Source organism: Ooceraea biroi, chromosome 3 (genome assembly GCF_003672135.1).
Source record: "Ooceraea biroi isolate clonal line C1 chromosome 3, Obir_v5.4, whole genome shotgun sequence".
Taxonomy (NCBI): domain Eukaryota; kingdom Metazoa; phylum Arthropoda; class Insecta; order Hymenoptera; family Formicidae; genus Ooceraea; species Ooceraea biroi.
Genome location: NC_039508.1, coordinates 15,852,830 through 15,880,691, shown reverse-complemented (window position 1 = coordinate 15,880,691; position 27,862 = coordinate 15,852,830). Strand labels below are relative to the sequence as shown.

Sequence of the window (27,862 nt, the reverse complement as noted above, 5' to 3'; positions counted from 1 at the left end):
TGTATAAAACTTGCTTGGCAAAAAATTATTTTCTGAGTGCTTCTAACTTTTCAATATATAATTAAAAGAGTAATCATTTATTGCTTATGGCGATTAGTTGAATAACAGCTCCACGAGAAATCGGTCTTCGAAAAAGCGTTCTATCTTCGAGATGAGTTTCCCCGGGAAATAAATCCCGAGAGAAATCCTTGCTTGTAAAATAAGTTTAGGGCAACCTTGAAACTGCATCAACAGAGAACAGACTCTTTTAAATCGTAGCAGAGTATAGAGACGTATATTCAAAAACAGCTGCATTATAATTTTTCGCTAAAATTAAATACATTTTACTTGCTTTTGCTTTCTATTAACACTAAAGAGACCATTTAGTTCCAAAAAGGATCCAGAAAGAATATTCTGCGATAATTAAAACGTAAAATTTTTCAATTAAACAGCATGCTTTTATGGAAAAAAGAAATAATAGAGAAAAAATAATGGTGCAAAAGAATAAAAAAGGAGATACATTTATATATATTGCCAGGAAAAAAGGAAATAACGAAGGGAATTATTTTTTCGCGTGCAAAATAAAAGGTAACGAAATTACATTTTATTCCGTGGCAGCAAACGAACGTCGGCACGTGAAATAAATTTGCGGTAAGTTGCTTGTCGCAAGAAAGTCTCGACGAATTACATGAAAATTACTCATAAACGATGCTGACATTGCATCGTGCGTTGTGATCTGATATGTATTAATACATCCAGGTTACATTGCGTGTGCATGAATCGTCAGATACGATCTAACAATCCTTTTGGCAGACGACCAAAAAGTTCTAGAGAATCCGAAGGCGCGGGCCGTACTTGGAGGTGATTCCTATATCGATTTCCTGAAAACACTTTAATGACACGCGATGTTAACACCGCGTTTCAGCTCAAGTCAAATAAATAGATTCGGCTCTGACTGCGGTCGAAGGCCGACGTCACGTTAACATCACTACATTGTACGACTTTTAACGTGGTTTGCGAAAACCTTGCGATAAAAATACCAATTCCGCAAAATACGATTCAGATAACCGCCTATAAACAATCATCTGAGTTCGCGATGAGAAATATACGCCCGATATATAACTGTAATCGATTTATTTGTTTATTCACAACGTTTTATTACTTGGATGAGCCCGCGATATCTGATATATCATTAAGTTAATTGCAATTAACGAATGCGCGTTACAATTAGACACAGTTACGTAATCCGACGAGATATCGCGTCTATTTTTAATCCTCCTCCTCTCGTCTCGCCCCCTATTTCCATCCCGCCAACGTAATAACTTAATATCACGTTTTTGCCAAATTACGGATATAGCGGCGTAATCTTGTAATTTATTATCGGCCATCTGAGTTCACACAATGGCGTGTACCATGCGACTATGGCGCTATTAACCGAAAGCACGCGACAAGATTAGCAAGAGCAATTAAGATCTTTTCACGGTCGTTAGTTACTTTTGCACTTTAATTAAATTAACGTTCCGCTATCATTATCTGTCGGCGCCAGCTATAATGTACTGTACACATATAGAGCATGATGTCGCGTTAACGCGGATATTCAGGTAAGAAATAACGAGTGTGTCGTAAAATTAAGGAAAGCAAACCCTCGAGTTTTTACAGAACTTTAGATTGCATGCGGCATGTAAAAATTAAAGCTGCCATTATATTATATCAAATCCTTATCACCTGATTCTTCACGACTACCAGATTAATATCCGTGCGCTCGCGTAATTCCGTACATGCGCGAGATTTCAGGGAATGCGGGAACTTCTTAATTACCCAAACTTGAGCGATTAGCGCGAATATTAATTGCGTTGCATGTTTTCGACCTAACGGCCGTTTAGTGCACGCCAGTGTACCGTGGAGACTAACCGCGAGGCAATAATCACTTAACAGCTTCCAACGTGATGCATAAAAACTTATTGCTCTCCGAAAAATATAGCAGCAATAGATTACGTTAAAAATAAATAATATTAAAAATATTAATAGCTTTTAATAGACATTGATAGCGCATTGACAGAGACACTGATTCTCAATTTTTCTGTTCACGAATACGATTTATTACATGTACAAAAAGTTGATTTTTGAAGATAATTTACATGTGTAATACACTCGTATAGCAAATTCTGAATTTCCACGATATGTCAAAATTACAGAAATTCTCTCGTTCACTTAAGTTAGATGGAATAATTTGAACTTAGATTGATATTCTCCGCTTATCTATAGCTATTCTGCTATTTAGGGCAGACAGAATGGCTCGGATTACAGTGTAACTGTGTGAAGGGCTTAAAGCACTGACGTGCTAAGTCAAATGATAGAAAGCCGCATGAGACAGTTCATTTATATCGGTTGCGTTAGAATCTTAATCAAACGTTCTTTGAAAGATACCAGAGCATCAAAACTTATAAATTAAGAAATTTTGAGAAATTATATTATCATTAAAAATTGAGCGTGCTTTCTTGTCAAAAATATATTATTTTTACTTGTTTAATAATAATGCAACGTTCACGTGTATATAAGAGAAATTATTAAAGATAATGCAAAGAAGAAGTTGGTTGCGTTGGTTGCTCTTCTTTATTAATGATTATACATCGCGTTAAGTAAATTAATAAGCATGCAGGAAGGCTCTGATGTCAGACACGTTTGCGGTGGAAAATTATTGTAAGCCAGCACTTCAAGTTTATCGCGAACCGCTTCTATCGCGGCGATTATCTGCGACGACGAGGAACCGATCAGACCGTAAACCGTGAAAGAGGCTAATGAGAAAGGGTAATTATGTTTGAGGGAGTCGGGTCGATTCGTGGGCGAGTAACCGTTAAATGTCACGCCTGGTGAGTGGAGATATTATTTTTAGTCGGCTACTATCGGCTGGAAACGGCGACGCGATAACCGCTTTAAAGCGATATCGGACGAGCGTGAAAAATTGTCGCGAAATTGAACTCGAAATCCCGGGTCGATGAGGCAGTGCTGATTCCCCTTTGCAACGCACGGATAGATTTAACGGTTATTTAATTCATTGGTTTTCTTTTATATTCGCAAACAAATGAACTAATAATGTTTAAATTGTTGCGATGACGATTGAACACAAGACGAAAAATTTCAGACGAAGTCGTCCCACAAATATTATTATTAATGTAAAAATATTCAATCGATACAAAATTAAACGGAAAAGTACAAAGCTTTTTTAAAGTTATCAATTAAAATTCATTAATATTCATTAAAATCAAAGACTTTTTATTCAATAAAGTTTCTGTTTTACACGCTTTAGTATTAGAATATAAAAGGAAGCCATTAAAACCTTTCCAAAATTATAAACACATGATCATAATTAAACTGGAGTCAGCTGTGTATAATCTGTGTTTGCATTAATAAAGTAGCATGGTAGTAAGAACAAAGAAGAAAGCGAAGCAGAGAGAGAGAGAGAGAGAGGTAAATGAAGAACAGAATTTGTGTCAAATGCAAGCTGAGTCTTTGCTGGAAGTTAACACCATAGTCCAAAAGAGCGTGTTAGCACTGAGCAACTGGGTCACTCCGCGCACAAACTGATTTATTCCAAAACTGGAAAGTTTCTCTAGATCATCTTGCATATATGTATACCCAAGGGTGAGTAATTACATCAAAAATATGCTCTATTATATAACTCACATCTTTCGCCTCAGTCTAGTAGACTGAACCTGAACTGAGTTAATTTCATGCTTCATGCACTTTATCGCATTTTAATGAAAATGATATTCTGCAGCAACGGGAAATTAGCTTGATTATTCTTCCTTTTTGACAAGTGTCGACTATAAAAAAAATCTTGATCAATTTTATCGTAATCTGCAATAATACTAATAAATGGAATAGAATAGAAAGCAATATAAAAGTTTCACGAGAATTACCATTTTATCTGTCAGCTACGAAAAATTTGCTTCTGCTAACTTTGCGCGGAGAGAACGACGTGTTGCACTGTGACGCCTCTATTTCTCAAAACCGGCGGCGAGGATTTCCACGGGAGAGGTTCTCTTGTGCACGAAATCGAATTTCAGAACTCTCTATACGAAGCATCGACTCATCGCAGCCAATTTTTCCTTTCCCATGATATGACCCCGCCCAAACCGGCCTTGTACACGGCCTCGGCCGGGCAGATCGATAGAGACATAGATGCCGGAAGGCCATGAAAAGATTCTATGGGAAGAGAAGAGTTAACAACGGAGAATGATGAAATGCGAAAAAAAGGATATTGCAGATGCGCCATGTCGCAGAAACCAAACATGGACCGCACTCGTTGTTAACTTAAATGGTAAATCGCCGAAATAAAGATCGAAAGGTATCTTAAAAGATACATTCCTACGTGACTACAGTAACGTGAAAGACAAGAGAAAGAAACGGAAAAATTTAGCTTCTTCTGAGATTATATTCCTTAAGGACGCGCGATCAAGAATTCTTCGGAACTTCAGAGTAACTTAACTCACAACTTGGTACAGCCACAATCGTGCAAGTTGAATTAAAATCAGATTCAAGGAGATCACACGAATTTTTGAAATAAATCATATTAAAGTAAACTGAGAAAGATTAATGTGCAACTAAATTATATATGTAACGACCAGAACACTGTGTGTTTAATGCAGAAGAAACAGACTTTTATTGCGTTTCTGAGGTGGTTTCAAATGAAAGTGCGAAGCTCTCTTTTTTCCATGCTTCCTTTTTTTTCTTTTTAACAGGCAACAGCGAGATGTAAGTGATGTAACCGAGGCAACACATTTTCGCGGAGTTAATGAATTCGACAGAAAGCGTTAGCACCAAGGCCGAAGAAATAAACCTTTTTTTTCATTCGGCTTTTTTCATTCAACGCGTGCAATCCATCCCGTTGCGCGCTTCATGAATTACAAATCGGACCTTGTTAACGCCGCTGCTTGTCCGGGAACTAAACGCCACCGTATACGGCTCGGTAAGGCTGCGGAAATCATTTTTCAGTGTTTCGCGCTAATGACAAACGACGAGGAACGCGCGCAATCATTGATTTTTCTGTCCGTGTGATACTTCGTTCAATGAAACGTGATATAAATTTGAAACAATATCGTAAATTTCACGAAATTCCATCTTCTTTTTGATGGTCTTGATTATTTCACAATTATGATTTCGGATTTGATTTAAAATTATCTTGCGACACACTCAAATCTCGGTACATTATTAGAACCATTATTTCTCGAACACAAGTTAATGAGTTAGCATTAAAGAGCTTAACATTACCAATATTTGTTTACTGACCTAAATAGCGTAAAATATTAGCGCAATATACAATATACTGCATTTAGATAATAGAATTTAATAAGAGATTTGGATTCAACGAGTCTTGTAGTTGTGCGACCTATAGTAGGTTAGTGACTGAAGGCGTGTATGTCCACCCTTTATAATCCGAATTCGAACATATAAATCACGCGTTTTTCCTGCCAACAAGACCACGGGACTTCCCACCGAACGCAAAGTACGACAGATATTTTCGAGAAGAGGTAGTAGAAAGAGAGAAATATGGAGGATGAGGGAAAACGAGATTGGATATTGGAAGCGAAACTGTAGAGGCCTTACATTTCCGGGAAATTCAGCGTGAGAAGTTTATCCGACCTGCAGAAAATGGCGTCGAGGAACTAAAACGGAAATACGACTCGAAAGAGACCGCTAAATGATTTTTGCCAATCTTTGACAGGAACTGCCGCGAAACTCGAAAGATGTCAAACTTGCATTTTACTTTTAGAACTGTGTAAGATGAGTTTGGCCTTTCCATCATGTTTTTCAAATAAGTAAATGCAAGAATTTATAAATTCTTCTCCTCTTATCAAATATAAACTCACTATAAAATCGCATAGACGAATACGATACTCGAATTTTTTACATATATAAAATCTGTGCAATTAAAATGTGAGTATGTGTGCGCGCGCGCGTGTAACATGAAAGCTTAGCTTTTAATGGATAACGAATATACTAATAGTATACGTGTCATTGGATTTACAGGAGGATCCGCTAACAATTTCTGGCTCACAGATAACAGAAAGTCACGTAGATAATTTATACACGTTCAATCTGTGGGAACAATTGGCGCTTGGGTTATAATTTTTATCCCATTCAGTATGTGAATTTGTGGCATTTGTCCGGTGGAGCGTTAACGAGCGGCTTAATTATTTATTCGCCAATCAACTCCATTAAGTCAAGGCTGGTCGATGCAAAATGGAAATTCCGTATCGACGTGGAACATTACGCAATACTCGTCAGCGATTTCATCTCGTAAGAAATATTGTGTGAAAATGTACGATTCATCACACGGTGGGCAAGAGAAAAAAACGACCTGACCGGTTTAATAATGCTGCCAATACGATACTCCCAACAGAGTGTTTCCCCGGTACGCTTAATGTGTGGCACGTGGTATAAAATCGAAATCAATCACTGAGGAAAGGTGCGCGAGAGTAGATAAAACGTGAAGAAGAAGAAAGACCAGTGGACGCGAAAAATGTCCTTACGCAATTAAGGAACTGTTCAGCAAAGAAAGCATCGACATTTTTTAAACATCAAAAAAATGAAACGTTGCTCAGTTTATTAAATATTAAAAATTAATAAAGATAGTCACTATCTGGAATTTAAGTATGTAGGTATTATATCAAATTATTTACATACCTATCTATCTAAAAAAATACAATATATTATATAATATTTACATTATCTTATAATTTCGTTGTTATTAACAAATATCAAGGCAGTTATAGCCTCATCTAATTTCTATAATGGATCGAGCAAATATTCCAACTAGCCGCAGCATCGGTTCAGTTCCTATCATGTTTCGCTTCTGTTATTTCAACCATGAAATGCCAGGCGCTAACTACGTGTACTTACAATATTTTCAGAACGAGAGGGTTGGAAAACGGCGGATCGAAGCTGGCGAAAGACTAGTAGTGTGTTAGCGAAAAAGGTCAATGAGAAAATAACTTGGTAATTGCGCCGTTATCTGTGACCATACAAGTGAAATTTTGATGCAGGCGAGAATACGGCCAATGACCTCCTTCTTGCGTGAAGAAGCAATTATCCGAAAGAGTTCGATATGTATTTTTTATAGAAGAGAATAAATATTATATAATACTTTTTCGAATTGACCATCTCTCGATTGTGTACGTATACGTATGCACTTACACTTTTCACAAGGTTTCTATCCTTACTTATTTTAAATTTATTTAAAATCTATTAATTAATCTTATAAACTTATTACATATATTTTCTTTCAAATAAACATGTGAATAATGTTTTCTCTCGTGATGCAAGAATCAGTTTGTTCCTTGTAGTTTTGCGAAACTGAGTGCACTCGAGGCAATGAACTCTGATAATCGCGCCGTCTGCATAATTTGGCAACAATTTGGCAAGAGCAGCCAATTAGCTGAGCAATACACTGTATAATACTAGGAGATTCAATGCGTAATTCAGACCAATAGCCAGAAGACAAATTGGTTACACAATAAGCGCAATAGATTTTATGTGATTTGATCCCACTTTTAAGAGAAATACAAATACACTGATATTTTATCATTGAAATACATACGTTTTAACTAAATAAGAAATCTGGCATAACATGCAACTTGTCGGGAAACTTTGTTAATCTTTTGTGTAAAGATTGATTTCCCACATGTCTGCATTAAATACACGAACAATAGATCCAGAAAGCTTGAAACAAAAAACTAATTTAGAGAACTTAGTTCTTACTGCTTGCTCTTTTGTCAATTTAATCGAGCAACTCGCAGATCTCCTGCGGCTTTCACAAAGTGCATCGGAGAGAGAAAAAGGGTGATTCTATAGGAAGTGCAGTGGTCCGAGGAAAAAGCATGCATTACCGTGGCTGGGAAGTCTGTGTTTTGGCGATACGCCAATCAGACTCGCCCGACACGGCAAAGTGTTTGTCGATGCCTGCAATCCCTCCCTTTCGTTATCCCTACGCCACCTTTCGACCTATTTTTCCGCCCTTAAGGTACACATTAACGCCACTTTAAAGCCGTCGCGTATTAAACTTCGCGCGAACGAATCTTCGATAACGTCTCGAGTTTTTAATCCCCGGAAAAAAATCTTTAAAAGAGACGGTTAATTTTACATGATGGCGCAATTCCCTTTGATCACCGCAATTTTTTGTTCATACGCTACGTAATTTACTCACCAAGAAAAGTATACTTCCTTCATAATTATAATGATGTTCATGAAAGATGAGGAAATCATTGAGTCTAAAATTAATTCGGAACAATTTCATTTGCGCAAGTTTATTAATTACAATGCGTTTATTAATTAAAATTAATTAAAATTAAATTAATTTATTTTAAGAATATTGAAAGATCCATATACTCAAGATCCATATGCTGAGAACGCGTAAAATTCCTGGTCACATAATTATACAAACTAAAAATCAATAGTACAAAATTTGTATAGTAACTATTTTTATAGAAATTTATATATTACCCAAATTCAATGTCATACAATTTTTGAAAGAACAGTAATGTACAGTATAACAGTGGTACGAGTAATATGACAAAAGTTTTACATTATATTTTTGCGGAGTCTTTAGCGAGTGTCTATACCCAATATCTACATTTTATTTTATGTCTCAAAACTTCATTCAAAACAAATTTAACTTAAAGAAAGAGTGTTATAAAATCACCGTATTTTATATTATATTACCTCGTAATTTAGCTTTTCCATTCTCGAAGCCTCTCCTTTTATGATCTCCCGCGGATGTCGCACAACCATAGCGCGGAACGTATAGACTCGAGAGATTTTATTTTCGGAACTCAATGACAGCGGATACGAAACTTGAGGAAGTTCGCCCTTGTACTTATTTTTTACGTGCACACCTTAATCCACCCCCGTCTCGTGACCTAAATAAACTCTCGTGGAGAGAGGCGGCCGCGCCCGTATGTACTTTAAGAGAGAACTCTCCTCAAAACTCGCGCACTGCACGACATACTGACGAAGAATGATATCGCTATTCTCGTACATGTTGCACGCGCATGCAACGCGTATATAAATTAACCGAACAATCGTGAGAACTCAGCCTCTCCTGAACCTTCGCCCTCTGCCGAGATGAATATTCGATTCGGCGGGGATAGAGATTCAGTGCGAAAATCTGTTCTTAGTATTACTGGTTTGCCTCTTAGACCTGAGGAATTTTCCGAGAGAGATAACCCCTCTTATCCTTATGCCACCCATCGCGCGGCCCATCTTTCCTCATAAATCTGTTCTTGCGGAAAGTGGACACTCCTATCGATTCATATCGATAATATGAATACGTCGCACGATCAAAGGCGACTCCAAATTTCTTGGAGAATCTGTTATTAAGACACGATCCAGTTTACTACACTTTAAGCCGCTCCATTTATTTAAAAAACCGTTGAAATATCAATTAAGACTTTTGTATATGCAGAAAGGTAGATAACCGCGCTTTTGTACGACATTACATTATGCATATCGCAAAATGTACATCAATATCATGATGATACGGTATAAAATAATTCGCTTTATAACTGTTCATGCCGGTTTACTTTTAATTAATGCCTGTCAATTTATATTTGACTGTCCATCATTTTCTGTCCGATTCATTTATAAATTCGCACGCATCACTGTGTTATAATACAGATACGCAGCACTGTCCTAGGATACATTGCATCCGTCGTGATTACCAGTAAAGCCACACGCGCCCGGGATATTCCCGTCACTTCCTCTCGATAATCCTGAGGATTTATCACGCCCTCGTTTCGCAGAGACAGATAGATATCCAAATCACAGCGATCCAAATCACGGAGAATAAGGAAAAAATTTGATGACTCAAAATTATGACTGTAAAATATTATCAAAGCGATCAGATACATCAAAGTGTATCACATTAAATTTGTTTCCGAGTAAAATCCACTTAAAGAATCAATTAAAAAATTATATAATTCATATGCAACGAAATTAATATTGCTGAAAACGTATAACCTTTATTTATTGAGTTGTAATATATATTTGTTATTAAAAACTCTAATAAAACGGAATGAATATATATTACAACACAATACATACATAACTCGTCGATTGAGCCTTCGTGCGAACCTTGAAGAGATGTGACTTTACATTCGTCAACAAGCACATCTACGAATCTTTTACTTGTATCATCGTGCATCTACAGTACATCGTCGTCGTCGTCGTATCGAACGCGACGTTCATTCACGCCGCGCGACATGAATTCACGCTCGATAAATTCTACTGGCAAGAGATTGGCCGATAGGGTGCACCGGGATAGATCGAATAAGGCACCACACGATACGATACGTCGAGATTTGGGAGACTGTCCCACTTACGGCAAACTGAATAACGCCTAGCGCGACGGCCCTCAAGATACTGAACGATCTCTTTAAAGGCTCGTGCTTTTTTTTCTTTTCGAACGCTGTTAAACCTCGTTTACGGCGAGCCATTACTTGCTTCGCACGATCTCGCAACGGCTTTTTAACTTGCGGAAGCCAACCGCGCGCATTTTACACGTATTCGGAAATTCGCGTAGACGATCGTTTCAATTTCAGTCAGATTTCAGCTTAGATATGACGGTAATTCGCATGAAAATTCGATAAAAAGAACGTAGAGTAAATTAAAGCACCAGCGGACTTTGCGCCACAACGAATGAAGTTTGTCATGTGATTTAATATCTATAAGAAAGTTGACACCAACTTGGATATTCACGATACTCCCGTGGTGTTTAATCTTCTCGGCCCTGAACGATGCTATAAACTTTCCTCACTTTATAAATGTCTTATATTGTTAATAAAACTTAATCCATTTTCCGGCATCTTAATCTTTCTTCATCTTTTGAAAACGAGCTCAACAAAGACCTTACCAAGAGCATTACATACTATCTAAATAACATCATAAGAACATAATATCTAAATAATTTTATTACTATGATATTTGCCAAGCATAAAAAGAGTTAAATGTAATTTTTATGTAATCGTATAGATAAGCCATTCGCTAAAAACTGATATATTATACAGGGTGAGGCACCTAAAACAGGCCACCTGAATATCTCGGCTGTTATTGGTGATAAAGAAAAATGTGTCAGACCAAACTTGCATGATTTCGAGGAACACATAATTTGTTCTAAATAGTTTTTTATTAGGTGAACGCGTAGAGGTCATATGAAGGTCAACTTCGTTTTTTTAAATGGTATGATATGTTTTTTTACGTACCATTTAATAGAGCGTTTGAAGATGCGCACATTGATCTACGGGTCAAAATCATTCAAGGTCACTGAAGGCTAAAATTTCTAAGTGCTAGAACTTTTTCATTTCTAAGTTTACGGTATTTTCAATAGCAGAGAACTCTAGGCAATATAAAAAATTATAGATATCAACAACTCAGAACTTCTCAGAAAAGAAAAAAATTTCTAAGGGCTAGAACTTTTTCATTTTTGAATTTACGGTATTTTCAATAGCAGGGAACTCTAGGCAATATAAGAAATAATGATAACAACAACTCAGAACTTCGCGGAAAAAGAAAAAATTTCTAAGGGCTAGAACTTTTTCATTTCTGAGTTTACAGTATTTTTAATAGCAGAGAACTCTATATACTACTCTAGGCAATATAAAGTAAATTATTTTCCCTTGCAGTTGGCCTTCAGTGACCTTGAATGATTTTGACCCGTAAATCAATGTGCGCATCTTCAAACGCTCTACTAGATGGTACGTAAAAAAGCATATCATACCATTTAAAAAAACGAAGTTGACCTTCATATGACCTCTACGGGTCCACCTAATAAAACACTATTTAGAACAAATTATGTGTCCCTCGAAACCATACAAGTTTGATCTGACACATTTTTTTCTATCATCAATAACAGCCGAGATATTCAGGTGGCCTGTTTTAGGTGCCTCACCCTGTATATTATTATTTACAATATGTCACGCTGCCTACATCTACAAAGTGAGTTAACGTATAATACGAAATAAGAAGCATTGCTAATTAATAAAGGAATCCCTAGAGACGAGTCCGGCCGCGATAATAAATTTGCCGACTGCGGACACGCGCTAAATTAAAAACTTGCTCGCGTTGTCGCGTGTCACATGAATTTCTCACGATCTCTCCGTTCCAGATTCGTTCGCGCCAGCTGCTCGATTTCTGCATTATAACACCCATCATTAGATACCACGCGTGCGTGATGCGTGCGTAAGATGGGACGGGTCACCGCGCCAGAAATAACGTGTCTATCAAAGAGTTGGCCACTGTGAATTACACCGGCAGACCATTCGATAGCTACACCTGCATACACACATCAACGGGGGATATGCGTGTCGAATAAATTCTGGTACGGCATCGCAGATCGAAGCGATATACGGGACGACGAAGGAGCAGACCTGGCAGCCCCCACGATTTACTTGAACCACTACCTTTATACGGCCGCTCTTATTACGAAGTCGCGAAGCGTTGACCCGTTTATTAGTTTAGCACGGCTTATGAAACTCAGTCCATCTAGAAATATGCTCCGAAAGCGACATTATTAGGTTGTAGCTATCAAACAGGGGAAGCCGAAGTATTTCTACGAAATTCTGCAGCTGGTTCACCGAACATATGTTTACTTTCACCTGAAAGCTCAATTGCGTTTATATAATTGATATTCAGCCTGCAATTCTTAATTTATATGCGCTGTAAAATTAAGCGAGAACCGCATTAATGCAGCCGGAATTTACTTATGCAAATCACTATAAGCATGGATATATTTAGCAAGCCAGTTGGGATAGTTAAAGCTTACGTGAAATGAAAAATTAATTCGCAATTTCAGCTGCGGAAGGAGCTTTTCAACTTTGCTATTTTCGGAAATTCGTACGCGCAAATTAATATGCCGTCCTTTTAACGAAAATAGATTTACACGACGGAGGATTAAAAGTACACCCAAAAAAAGTTCTATTCTTAAGCGGGGAATTCCTCTCAGGATTTCCTCTAAGCAAAACATCTTACATATTAATGGCATATTCTTTTATATATACGTATTCCTCTATAAAAGAGTGGATGCGTAAACTATACTCAATAGTAAATTCCTCTATCAGAAATATCACTATGTAATTTGAATAGCCTCTTGAAATAAGAGGATATGCAAGATATTCGCGGCACGCGCGCTTGTTAGAAGAAGATTGTCATTTAAGTATTAGTTTTGTGACAATCGACTGCACGATGCGCAGAAGTGACTGCGAACCATCATTCCGAAGGGGACAGTCGTCAGGTGCACAACGATTGTCCCGAGTTTTTTTTTCAATTTGTTATTTCGTATTTCACTCACTTTTGCAATTGGCCATATCGAACCTGAAAGGGATCGGGTGTCATTAAACACTAAGAAGAAGAAGACTGCGAACGGCGCGAAGCGCTGAGCGCACACGTACGCAGTTCTTGCTTGGTGTGTCATGCTTCACTATCGTGAGTCGTGATCCGCGGTTGCCGTCTGGCACACAGTGTGCGTTATAGCGAGTGTAGCGTGTGCACTGAATTTCAGTTTGTGTTTGTTCTTTCGTGCAGTGATATTATGAACGAAGTTCAGAAATTTTTAAGGTTAAAAGTAGAAAATATTCGTTTAAGGCCCAATTCCACCAACGTCGCTTAATTTTAACCGTGGTTTAACTCACTCTTTGTCTCTTTCTAAGGCAGGTAGTTAGAAAGAGACGAAGAGTGAGTTAAACTACGGTTAAATTAAGCGACGTTGGTGGAATCGGGCATTAAGGTATCGTCATAAATGCTATAAATAAAAATATTATTAGATTTACTAGAAGAGGAGATTCCTCTATAGCATTAAGAGGATTGTAATCTTAATTTCAGGATCTCATAGTTATAGGATATTCCTCTAGATTTCAGGGTATCATCTTGTGACCATATAGCAGAGGAAAATCCTCTATAATCAAAATGGAACTATTAAAGAATAGAATTTTTTTTTTGGGTGTATAGATGTGAGTTATATGCTCGATATACGTGCCAGGTAATCCCTATGATAAGCGAAAAGTTCCGCACAACTAATCTTGCGCACGCTGCTCTTTCGGAAAGTTCTCACGTGGTTTTTCCGAGCAGCATTGTTCTCTCTTTTTTTTTTCAATCGGTAAGCCTCGATCGAAACTAATTCGTATCGGTAGCCGCTATTCGATGGTGCAGATTAAAAAAGGATCACGCTAGCGGTGCAACTAGACGAACCCCTGAAGCACCTGTTGATCTTTCTCGTTAAAGTTTGAAGGAAGTGACCTATCCTGGGGTCCTGGATAGGCACGCAAGGCAGCTCTGACACATAAAAAAGTAGTAGGCAGCGCGACATACCGTCAGCACCACAAATCAGATTTTTCCGGCTCGACCCGACATGAATATACATGACGTTATCCATTAAATCCGGATCTATGCCGGAATTATATTTCGCGTATATTTTACGAGATCGATACGAGGCGTTTTAAGAGTACGTCAATATCCTACGGACCTTCGCGCTAGCCTTGTTTGCGAGATAATGTTGGGTAAGATAGTTTTGTGCAAACTTAGTTGTGAGCTACGAAATTTGCATAGAAAGTGTTCTACAACTACTGTCGCGCTACTCTACTTGGATTCTAAATAAGCTAAGAACAATAGCGATCCTTACAACACTCAAGCAGCTGCAGCATCTTAGAAATCCGAAATGAAAATATCTTGGCGAATTATCTGATGCGTGAAGCATCAGAGTTCTGACATGAATAACGTACTAGAAACTATAACTCTTTCTCTCTCTTCAATTAATTTTATATATATATATATATATATATATATATATATATATTTGATGAACATTAAGACGATTAAATACTTTGCAGTTTCTCTATTAATATCATATAAAATTAGTAGTATTAATTTTCTTAGCCTATTATACTATAGAATTATTAGTTTCATGAAATTATTTCTGTAGCATCCATTATGTACCTAAAATTCGAAAGTGTAAATATCACATTACTTCCACATGATAACCGGATTTTCGGCCGATAGCAAATATACTGATTTTGCTCTCAAAACTCCGAAATCTATGTCGAGTGTTCCACCATAAGATTTATCTTCAAAAAAGAAGCACGATCTACTTCTGCTTAATTCAATAATCATCATCATCAATACGCCGAGCCTCTCACTCACTCCTCACATTTAACAATCAATATAATCCAATCAAGCCTTCTCAAAGGGTATTTCCGGTGCAATCTGGACGTTATCCAGTATTCAGCGGCAATATACATACATATTATGTATATAGAAAAAAAATGTTGTGCAGTCGTCAAAACGCGGTCTAGATAAACTTGATCCAGATAGCACAGCTGGTAGCAAAGTAGGTGCAACTATCGGGCAGTTCCTGATGACTCGGGTTACACAGTGATTGTCAGCTGTCGGAGCGAAAACGCAACAAAAATACCATTGGCATAGATTCGACCAGGTAAAAATAGCACCCGTGTCGCGAAATAGAGGAACAACTGGCGCTTCCGAGGCACATCCGCGCGCCCATGGCCGCGGAGGAAACGTGTACAAGACTTTTCCCGTCCATATCTACGCCTGTTTCCAATATCGAATCGAGAAAACCGGGAAGAAAACGGTCGATGAACGCGAAAGGAGTTTACGGGCTAGTAAATTCTGCTTGTATACGTGATCTCGCTAGGCTAATATTTCCACCGAAATTTGCTCTACATCCATGTAATCCGATAGATTAGGTAATCATTAGATGAGAATTATATATCAAAAGCGCCACGCAACGCATTGCCTGTATCTACATCATCGTTATATTATGGCATACTGAGAATGACAGATTTCTGGCAAATTGCGAGTCAAATTTCCTTGTTAAAATTTAGCGTGAAATTTAATCAAACATATCTCTTCATGTCTAATATTAGTTATGCATTTGACGAAAAGGTCTAAAAAAATCTGACAATCGTGAAAATTGCTTTCAGTTTCTCAATAGTTGAATTTTCAATTTTGAAACATAAAATTTTACAATTAACGGAGTGTCAAGCAATTATCGACAAAGATATGAGGCGATAAAGCACACTCGAAGTACACGTTGCCGAAATAGTTCAAAGCTCTAAAGTAGCAAAGTTCCGGGGGCAAAAAACGTATGGGCAAGGGACTGCGATGTTCTCGTTAAAAAGTTCTAACGATGCTAAAGTCGGTCGTCGGATTGCGACGAATACTCGAACTCGCTTGCATTTTGTGCATCGACGGGCAATTTACTTACTACACTATATGGAATGCATAACGACCTTCGTCGCACTGTAACACTGCTGTCGCGCTTTATCACAACGTCGATTTTCAAGAGAAGCAAAAGCGAAAATCAGTTTATCAATAATTTCTCTTACTCGTATAGGCTTCTCGTTAGTTTCCGTTAAGTTTAAGCGGAATGAGTTTCCAAATTCAATCCTCAAGTCTTTACACATATCTTTCCGCATTTTGTAATAATTTTCTAAAATGATCATTTCTTTTTATAGATAATACATTTAATAAACACATCAGGATAATAAATATTAACATCAATAAACATTGATGCATGCAGAAAAATAACAAATGCACATGTGCGGAAGCGTAATTCCAGCGGGCGTACGAGGTTTATTATAATCCGCTCTTTGAGTTAACACTTTCATGATCATTCCGGCATATAAATGACTGTGATCAATGTTGATTCAAATCATGATGATTACATAATTGAGGAGAAAAAGATCTCTTTGTCGTGCAAAATTCAATACATAGACAACAATGTATTGCGTGACTTGCAGCTGACGCATGAAAGGTCTCCCGTGATTCATCGTTATTGATTAATAAAGAATTAATAGAGAAACTCACCCCAGCGTAGTCATCGTGACGATGGTGTACCAGAAGGCGGAAGGTATCGAAGTGAAGTTGGTGCCGTCGACGTTCTTCTCCGCGTAGAACATAACGGTGGCGAAGATGATGATAGCCATCGCGAGCGAGAACACGAGGAAACCCAGCTCGGAGGCGCAGGACTTAAGGGTGTAGCCCAGGATCCGCAGCCCCTGCGAGTGGCGCGAAAACTTGAAGATGCGGAACACGCGGAACACGCGCAGCGTTACGAACGCGCCCGACACGTCGTCGTTATCTGTGATCCCGAGCCCGATGTAGTACGGCAGTATCGCGACCACGTCGATGACCGACATCACGGATCGCGCGAACTTGCACCGGCTGGGCGCGGCGAACAGCCTGAGCAGGTATTCGGCCGTGAAGATCATCACGCACGCGGTGTCGAGGCAGAAGAACACGATCTTGTAGCGCTCGCCGCACGAGAGGGTGCCGGCGCGGCCCGGACGATTGCCGCACGGCACGGTCTCCACCACGTTCGCCAGCACGCTCACGGCGATGAAGAATCCGGTAACATAATAGAATACCAACGCAGCGGTGGAGATGTGCGGATTCTGAAACGCCCGCCACATCTTCTGCCGTATGTCGAGCAGCTGCTGGAGGTTCTGATCGCCGTTCTCGCTCAGTTTGTCGTCCATCAGCCGCTCGGCGTTCTCGCGCTTACGGTCCCGATAGTCCTCATAGCAGCAGTCGCCGATCACATCCGGGAGGATGCCGAAGAACGCTAGCTCCTCGTCGTAGCTCGTCAGGCACTCGTGCTTCGGATAGTGCAGCTTACCAGTCCTATAGTAGTTCAGGATGTGCCGGAAGATATCCGGATCCCGATCAAAGAAGTACTCCTTGCTCTCCTCGTCGTAGAAGAACTCACGCTCGTTCGAGCCGAGTAATGTATCCGGGTACTTCTCCAGGGTGTTGCGCCATGTCTCAAAGCGACGGCCACTCACGTTGATCAGCAACTTCTCGTCGTCGGCCTTGCGTCGGTCCTTCGGGATCGGCGGCGGTGGCAGTGGGTGTGTGGCGATCGGCACCCAGCCGATCGCCGCCGCGCGGGCGAACGGCAGCCACGCTGCCACCGAGGCCATGCTTGAAGGTGGAATCTTCCTTCAGGATAGCGGGAGAGCCAGTCGACCGGAAGCGTCGGCGGCACGCTCTACTCCCTCGCCGCGCCGAGTTCACCGTCGATGCCTCTGATGTCTCTCTCTCTCTCTCTCCCTCTCTCTCTCTCTCTCTCTCTTTCTCTCTCTCCTCAGAGCGGCGATCCTAGATCTACGAGCCTGACATCGGTGACCTGAACCGCATCGATCGCTTACGACAAAGAGTTGCCTTGGCGAGAGATGAGATTCTCGAACTGCGTAGAATATCTTTTCGCCTATGCGGCATTTACGAGTTGAGACGTGCGACGCCGCGCGCACTTCTCGAACGTTCGCCGCTGTCTCGGTGATGCTCTAAATATCTTTCCAGCTTGAACAAACTTGAAATAATTTTTTGTATTCGTGACTGGCAACTCTCCAGAAATCTCTTCTACGTTCAGATACAATAAATCCTTTGAATCCTTAAATAAATCTCCTGGATCTCCTCTCTCCAATTCGCGACGCGGAACACGTCACTTCTTGCCACGATTCTTCTTCAATCAGCTCGAACTGACGCTCATTTGATTCATGTCTCTTCAAGTCTACGGTGCGGTCAGTAGTACGACTACTAGCCTAGATCTCTCTTAAAGAATGACCGCGTTGCTAATCTCTATTTTTAATTCAAGTTCTCAACCTCTAGCATCACTGTCTAGCCCGACCTTAGCTCTCATTCAACTACATTCAGGATTTACTTGCTACACGCGTCTTCCTCGTGGTCGACAGTCGTTCTACTCCCATCTATCCCATCTATCTTACTTATCTATAAATCTATTTATTTACTTACTAGCGCGTCGGCTGCATACGCTTAATCCTCTCCGACGAAGCTTATCTTCCTGGGAAAAATTTCGAAACTCCTTCAAGAGACGTGTCGTTCTTTAACTTGTTGAGATTTAGATATCAAAACAGTCTCTCACCGAAATCTGTCGCTCCTCGCCGCATTCGACGTTACGAAGTCGCAAGTCGCAAGAGACTTATTAACTGGTCAGGCATCGCTTGCCGCTCCAACGTCGTGACGACGACAACGACGACGACGTCGGCGTCGACGGTTCAAGATCGGATACGATCCCGAGATTCGTCATTTCAGCATTCTTAACATTCTTCAATGATCTCTGTTTCTCCTTCTCTGTTTCAATCTCGTGGAAATATTGAGCTCAACGAGATGATGACCGGCACGCAGCAGAACCCGAGCCGAGCAAAGACGCGCGCCGAACCAACCAATTGCACTCTGGCAACATGCCCTCTACCATCATCGATAGTCGCGCGATAGCGCTCTTCGTGGTGCTCTTCAGAGTATCGGGTCGGAGATCTTCCACCTGTTTCGGCTTGCTTGGCCACCGCGAGAGCCTTAGCTTGAATCTCCGCCAGCAAGCGCCCACCAGGATACTACATTCTCGATCTTGCGAGCTCTTCGTCGGGCATCTATGTAACTACAGGCGTACTCTTCGAAAAGACGGCTGCCGGCGACATTGCTCGTCAATGGGACGCGATAGACTCGTTTCTCTGTCTAGGAAAATTGCTCGAGTTCACACATAGCAAGTAACAAAACGTTTTTTCTTAACAATAACGAGAAAACTCGTTTCAAAAGCTGTGAAGACGATCACGATACTTGAGATAAGAATAATCTAGAATTGCAACAAGATTAGAGATTTCTCTAAAATTTCTTTCGTGCAGATTTATAGCAGGTAATGCTCACGCTTTTCGCAGTAATATGCCCAAGTGGAGCTCTTCGCTATTATTTAAGACACTACGTATCAAGAGGCGAGCTTGCGAATGCCAGCTGGCTAAAGATGAGAAGAATTTCGTTTCTCTCTACAAAGATCTATCGTGCATTATCCGGATGAACAGCCGCGATCTCGCTTAGCGAGGGTACAAATTCGCGAGGGCAAAGCTTCTCTGTAGCTGCCTACAAGATAGAGAAGAGAACGCTTACGAGTAAACATCAAACAGTCAACGAAAGAGCGTCCGCAACTGCCCGGCGTGCTTTCTCAAAGCTCCGCCGTGCCTCGCGTCAGAACTAAAAGAAGCGTTCGTCACTCGCTCGAGCGTCCAACGTCGAGCGAGTTTCGTTCATCGGGCACTCCGACGGCACGCGCGAGCTTTCCGTGGTCACGCAAGCTCGTTCCGCACAGTGTCTGTCCTGGTGTGATCCCGAACTCCTTCCTCGTGGCTTTCCCGACGATTGCCAGGGCGCAAGCACGCAGACTCCCTCACCGCCACACGCGACAGCTCACGCAAGCACCGCGCGTGCTTCTCCCGCGACGCATCCAGCCTGTCAAGCTCTTCGTTCCCGGCGATGCGTCGACTCGCCGGTCGCAGACTCCGGAAGCACGCCAGCCGGTCGGAACAACTCTCACAACGGGGTTTCCTGCCGAGAAGGTAGCGCGTCTCCGCAAGCTCCAGCACCGGGAGCTCGCACGTCGATCTTCCCCCTCAGCTGTCCGCCTCCGCAAGCTTACGCTCACCACGATCCGCTCGCAAGCTCGACTATCCGCCGTGCCCGATGTCACTTGGTGCGCGAGAGTATCGCTCTCACGCCCGACAGCTTCTCCGCCGTTGCTCCTTCCGCTGCGCGATGCGACGCGTCGCGCGCGCGCGCGGACGGTGCGTACGCGCGCGTGGCTGCGTGCGCCCGCGCGGACACCCTTGGTATGAATACGTGGCGTGGCCGTGTACTTGTGCGCGTTTTTATATATATAAACGTATATATATATGTATGTATGCGTATATATATGACAGTTTAAGCGAGCGTGTGTGGTGTGCCTTTTTGCGCGCGCGGCACCGTCGCAAGCACCACCGGTGAAGCACCCGCTCGATGAGTTGGCCGCTCGCGACTGCCGGAGCTTACTGGCCGCCGCTGCTCCGAGCTTGCGAGGTTCGCGACGGTGCGGTGGTGGCAGTCCGGCGGCAGCCCGGCACCTCCGGAGGAGCGTGGGCCCTCTCGTTGCCTCTGCCGGAGAGAGCGGTGGTGCGACCGCCGTTCGCAGCAGCGCTGAACGAGCGAGCGAGCGAGCGAGCGAACGAGCACGGAGCGGTCACCTAGCCAAGGTCCAAATTGATTTTTACGGCGTCGGCGTCGGTGGCGACGCGCGTTGGCGTCCCGACGCGGCGAACGTTCCGTTGCCCGGGCAACCCCTCAGATGACGTCACCAGTACCGACACCCCCTTTGCGTCCACCGCCACCGCCACCACCACCATAGCCGGCCCCTTTCCTCGCCGATCCTCACTCTTCTGCTCCCGTATTTCCACTTTAGCCTACTTGCGCTTTGAGGAACGCTGGCTTTCAGCTTCGCTCGCTCGTTCCATTCGCGCGGCTCTCTTAATGAGAGAGAAAGAACGACAGAGAGAGAGAGAGAGAGAGAAAGAAAGAGAGGGAGAGAGAGAGAGAGTGGAGGAGAGACAGAAGTTACTCGCCGAGCTTCTCGTCTTTCACGCAAGCAAGCTACCGTATTTATCGTACTGTTGCGGTTCCTCGTATTTTTGCATTCATTCATTCCTTCGTCCTTTGTCCTCGCTGCCGGCGCGCACGTCTCCAAGTGTTCCTCCGCGTGGTCGTGGTACCAGTGTTACGAGTGTTACGAAGCTCCCTTACGAAGCTCCGTCATTCTCTCATAGAGGAACCACCCCCGCCTTCTCGTACAATCGATCCCTCGGCACAAATCATCTCAGTTTCCCACTCGAATCCCGCGTCACATTTGCCATTTACGTATTTTAATATAAAGTCAGTCCGGCTTACTCCGGTTTATTCTCCTATTCCCACGCGTAATCCGTGGTACTCCGCCGTAATCGAGCTTGCTGCGGACTTATTCTGCCTTATGGTCGGTTAAGTCTGCACCCCTCGGTTAGCTAACCTTGACTGCCTTATTATATTACATTATCGTTAGGATATAGAAAAAGAAGTTAAGGCAAAGGACTTCACCTCACGGTTAAGTGCAAAAAAGCGAAGAACTTGACCGTAATTTTCATTCGCGCTAATTCTCGTCCCCTGAACGTAATGAAAGTGGTAAATAGGACAAAGGCGGTTTCTTTCATCGCTTCGGCACCTCTTGCCCGATAACGCCACCGGCAATTATCTAGCTAAATCCGGCCTTATTATCTTCTCGACTCATCTCCTCTTCCGCTCCGTCTCCTCATGGCGAACAATGCTTTCCCATTCCATTTGCTCTTTCCATTTTTCACTTGCTCGATCTGTGCGCTCGCGTATCATCCATCGGGCCCAGTTCTATTCTCTTTTGTGTTCTTATCGTTTGACTTTTCGTATTTTTACCGTTTCGTCTCTATCACCAGTATCAATCACCATATTTGTAGTCTTCTCTCTCTGTCTTTTTCTTTTTCTCTTCCTTTCTTGTATTTTCAGCTTGAACTGTAATTTCGGAATTGTTTATCTCGTCTCTTCTTGCCAGTATTCTATTTCTGCTTTTGTTACTTTCTTTATCTTTCTTTTGTCATTGGAAATGCTTTATTAATATTTTCTTTATATCGTAGCTCACTCGACTCTTTATTCTTGCGTTGTTCACCTTCTCGTGTTCCAAATTTTAATTCGTGACTTTAATCTCCCTATCTTAGGATTTAAAATCGCATGACTTATTTAATTAACTTAGAAAAAATTAAAAATTTCGTAATTTGTCGCTATATTAAAAATATAATGAGGTTACAAATAATGATAAATAATGATAAATCAATATAAGTATGTGTCTGTGTAATTTTTATTTCAATATATTTTTGTAAACTATAAAAATAATTTTCTTTTTTTAATGCTATCTTGCACTATTCTACCACTATTCATGTTATTCTCCTCTTTTTTTGCTTACATATTTAGGTAACTATCCGCTTTAGGAAAAGCTTCTGTTCTCGATTTTACTCGCATTTCCCGTTGCACGCTCGTTTTTTCTTTTACGTTCTCCTATGCTTCTCATTTCCCGCTCGTTACCACCGAGCCAACTCTATAGATCACAATCTCGCCATGCGTTTCTACGCGTTTTTTTTCACCCGGCAAACCGTCGGCTTTATCTGAGAAATAAAAAAACCTTTTCTTCCTCCTTTTATTCCTCAACACTATCCTTCGCTCCTCTTCGGTTTCATTACCACAGGCCTCACACGTTTCCCTTACTCATCCGCTAAGTGTTGCGTTATTTTTCAGCTTCCTGTTAGTGGTGAGACAGACAGACACTTTGTTTAAACTCCCGTTCATCCGTCTTCAACAGAGCGACACGCAGATAGCTTCGTAGTTCTCTTCCTCATTGTCAGTCAGTCTGATCAGCGCTTTGTTGAGGCGAAATAATGCAGCGAGTTTTTCAATTCGTCGCAAAATTCAGCGCGAGTCTTAGAAATGATTTTATAGTTCTTTTTCGTCGATTTTCTATCGATTTAAAAGAGAGGATAACAACAAAAAGGATTCAGTGTCTATTATATTAGGTTGTTCATTAAGTTCTGCGGTTTTCTTGATAGATAGCGTTTGTCCATTGAAAAAGATAGCATGCATCGCCTGAACCGCGGATTGCCGCATACTCCGTGACAGGTTAGACAACGCTTGACATTTCGCCAGAGTCTTTGTTGTGTTTTGACGTGTTGTGTGTACGCGCTATTCATTGAAAATGGAGGATCAAAAGGTGCATTTTCGGCACATTTTGCTATTTTTCTTCCGCAAAGGAGTAAAAGCGACAGACGCACAACGTGAGATATGTGGCGTGTACGGGGACTCGGCCATAAGCGCTGACACTCGTCAGCGTTGGTTTGCGCGCTTTCGTTCCGGAGATGTGAACGTCTCCGATGCTGCTCGCTCCGATCGTCCATCCACCACTGACGACGACCAAATCGTGGCCGTAATCAAAGCAGACCGACACCTGACGACGCGGGAGATCGCGGAGCGCTTCGACATCGCCCATACAACGGTTGCGTAGCGATTAAAACGGCTTGGGATGTCGAAAAAAGCAGATGTTGGGGTCCCTCACGAGCTCACCGAAAAGAACATTTTGGACCGCGTCATGATCTGTGAATCCCTGCTGAAATGGAACTCGCTGGAGGCTTTTCTCAAACGGGTGGTCACGGGAGATAAAAAATGGGTGGTATATAACAACATTCGACGCAAGCGGTCATGGTGCGGTCCGGGTGAGTCGTCACAATCGGTTGCCAAAGCGGATTTGCATCCGAAGAAAGTAATGCTGAGTGTGTGATGGGATTGGCGAGGCGTCCTGTACTTCGAGCTGCTTCCGCGCGGTCAGACCATCGACGCCGAGAAGCATTGCGCTCAGTTAGAAAAATTGAAGCAGGCAGTGGCGGAGAAGCGGCCGGAATTGGCGAACAGGAAGGGCGATGTCTTCCACCACGACAACGCCAAACCACACACTGCTTTGGTGACCAAGAAGAAGTTGAAGTGCTTTGGCTGGGAAGTCATGCAGCACCCACCGTACTCCCCAGACCTTGCGCCGTCGGATTACCATCTGTTCCGGTCACTCCAAAACAATCTCGACGGGCAGCGCTTTAATTCAGTGGACGCTATTCAAACGTACTTGAAGGACTTTTTCGCGCAGAAGTCGTGCGACTTCTACAAACGCGGCATTATGTCCCTTCCAGAACGTTGGCAGAAGGTGGTCGATCAAGATGGACAATACATTCTAGATTGAATAAATGTGTAAGTACAATAGATTTATGTTTTAATTTAGGGCAAAAAAACCGCAGAACTTAATGAACAACCTAATATTACAACGGCTTGATAATAATGTAACAAACAACACGTTAATTATTAAAGGTAAATACAAAATTAAAACTTTCTTTAAACGTAGTTACAAAAAAACCGAATATGCTGTTGGATTTTTAAAATATGTTTATAAATATGTATATTTCATTTTTGTACTCTTTCTCTTTCTCTCTTTCTCTCTTTCTCTCTTTCTCCCTTTCCGCCTATATCACCACTGATTTTGTCAACCTTTCTAACAATACATTACTGTTGCGTTGTCTTATGATATTTTCTTTTATTACGAACATGTTGACAGTAATATTCGTAGTATCATAAATTAAAAATGTTATTGCATAAAATTCATCTCTAATTGCAACTATGAAATAACTACTCTAGTAGCAGACAGTAAAGGGGACCAAGAAAAGATACAAGGAGAACGGTACTACGCCGCCAGGTAAATTCTTGGTTCTAATGAACGTGCGAAAGAGTGCAACTTGAAAACGAGAGTGTACATCCTCTAGCAAGACCAGTAACTTTTCCGTAAGACGTTTCTTTTGCGGCAAATTTCAGAAATGTTCTACGATGACAGATAGCCGCGATAACTTTAATGCAAAATCTCAAAGGTACTGTAGTACAAATTCGAAAAAGAAATTTGCTAAGCCGAAATGGAAAATAATAAAGTCTTATTCGATAGTCGTACTCGTAGCAAAGAACAATTTATCAGAAAGATTGCTATCAAAAAGATCCTAAAACATCACCAGTGATAAAAAAAAGTGGATATAATGCGAGAAATAAACAAAGCGACGGGAGTAACTAGGCGCCGCAATATGGCCTACTTCCGGCAGATTTTGCAAATACAACTTCTTGAATCCGCAATAAATGCGACCGAGTATTTTCCGGGATATTTTCCGCAAACGAGGATCCGCGCCCCTTTCATGTATTTTTCTCCCTTTCACTCTTTTTCCTTTCACGCGAGACTTTTCAATTAATGTCACATTTCCGTTCGTAATCGGTGATGTTTTTTTCCGTCAGGAGAATTCTGCGATCGTTATTGCAGCAGAAACAGACAAAATGAAAATTTGCGACATTGTATCGATTGTATGGATGTCATTACTGACTGTGAATTAAAATAATTGCGCTTTCAACTGAATGTATAATAGGTTTGGCATAAATAAAATTATTGCCAAAGCACGGCTGTATTAAATTAACGGAATTTGTACAATATATTATACACACATAGCTTTTGCTTATTTTATAGATCTAACTTAATCTGTTACAATATTTATTATTACACAGCACTTTCAGTTATTCAGTTATCATAAAAGTATAAAAATTTTACATATTTTTACATCATATTATTTAATCGTATTTTTGTTATGGCATATTCTCATAACACTTCTCAAAATTGCTGCAGAATGAAAAATATCATTTGCTTTCATAATCGGCCAAAACAGCTGGGAAAGAATTTCTGATCCTCGAAGATCAACAGAAATTAAGGACACAAAGTTATCCAACCAAGAACAAGGCCACGCTTCCATTAGAGCTGCGAAATGCTTAGTAATTGTAGCGAGTCGACAACTAAGCTTTTCGTTAAAAATCCTAAATCTTTTTCTCTTTTCCGTAGTATTACTGATTGAAACAAACATTCCAAAGGAAAATGCGACGTAATATTATAAGATGATGCTGTATCGATTAATTATTTAAAGTTTTAACTCAAATAATGCATTCAGCAGCAACACTATTTTATAATATCAATTTCTCTTGTATGGGATAAATTCTATCTGTCATGCAAATCTATTTTATTATATTTCTAAAAAATATTATATTAAAAGTATTAAAGCTAAAAAAATGTGTATAGTTAGAAAAGATAAATCTTTAATTGAAATAATAGTCAGAAATATGATATACCTCCATGAAAGAAGAGATCACAGAAGAGGCAAGCGTGCCAACGAGATCAAATATAACATATCTCAATATAATATATCGCACTATATTGCAATAAAATCAACTATTAAATTCTTTCTAACTAACAAGTTACAAATTATTTCGCAATTTAATTAAAAACTAATGACTATTTTCAACATAGAAATATATTTTCATTGAAACGTTATTTTTATAAAGCTAATAAAAAAACGATTACAACAATCACGTGGTAAGAAATGAATCAAAAAGCAAACTGCAGTCCTGCAGTAAGAATTAAAATATTAACTTTATTAATATTCTAAGAATTAGAAACATCCTAGTATATTAATTCTAAGATGATTATCAAAAAGTAATGAAAAAATATTAAAGCATTAACATACAAAATTCTTAAGAAATAGTATGTTCTGCTGTGAAGGATATCCAAAACAGAAACATTTTATCTCTCAGTTTCCAAGAATTTCAACACTTACATCGAAAGAAGGATCGACGTCTTCCCAAGAGACTGTTTGACTTTGTCCAAAGTTGCAGATCTGCATTACGAATGAGAGTTTCTACGCGTCGAGAACTTATGTAGATGCGACGTGCGACAAGCATACGATCACTGTAACTACAAATTTTAACAGATCGCATATCAGAATGCATTTACAGAAAAAAGAACATATATAATAAATTACAAAATTACCAAAAATGCTATTTCAATAATAATATAAAATTACAGAACCTCACAATGTCTAAAAATTTCAGCGAAGGCTAAATTAAAAGAAGAAATTAAAAATACAAATACTATCAAACACACAACGTGAAAAATTGTTACATAAATATAATCACGAAATAGAACTCCCACAACATCAAAATGAATTAACATATCAAAAATATCCAATCTGAATATTGAGATTCCATGTTGATCAATAACACCTCTTGACATCCATTTAAATCCCACACCCAAAATCAAAAATCTAAAATAATCCAAAGGATTTCATAGCATGACAAAGAAATTAAACTTACAAAACCATTGATGTGCGAAATACAAACACATCAATTTTACAGGCCACACGCTGGTCAAAATTCAATATTAACGACAAGAATGAATCCAACAAGAAAATTACTAGTCCATGGGATTTCTGAACTCGATAAGAAAAAAGCAGAATTGCAGAAAAGAGTTTTAGATCGTCGCGGGACTTGTATTCTCCACGTTGGATGCATCCTTGTCGCCGACAATTTCGGCCACCGGGAGATCTCGAAAATCAATGAG

General features: G+C 40.5%; 1 protein-coding gene across 14 annotated transcripts in view; it reads right to left on the bottom strand.

Annotated features, from left to right (window-relative positions):
* Positions 1–20,920, bottom strand: part of LOC105277251 (potassium voltage-gated channel protein Shal) — a 153,969-nt gene extending 133,049 nt beyond the window's left edge. For 6 of the 14 annotated variants that reach the window (XM_026968507.1, XM_026968508.1, XM_011335497.3 and 3 more), the window contains exon 1: positions 16,852–20,916. In XM_026968507.1, the coding sequence (XP_026824308.1) occupies positions 16,852–17,966 (1,115 nt within the window). In that variant the 5' untranslated portion in view covers positions 17,967–20,916. Of the gene's footprint in view, positions 1–16,851 lie in introns of all 14 variants that reach the window. The other 8 variants (XM_026968504.1, XM_026968509.1, XM_011335493.3 and 5 more) reach the window with 4 other exon arrangements.
* Between the last annotated feature and the right edge of the window lie 6,942 nt (positions 20,921–27,862).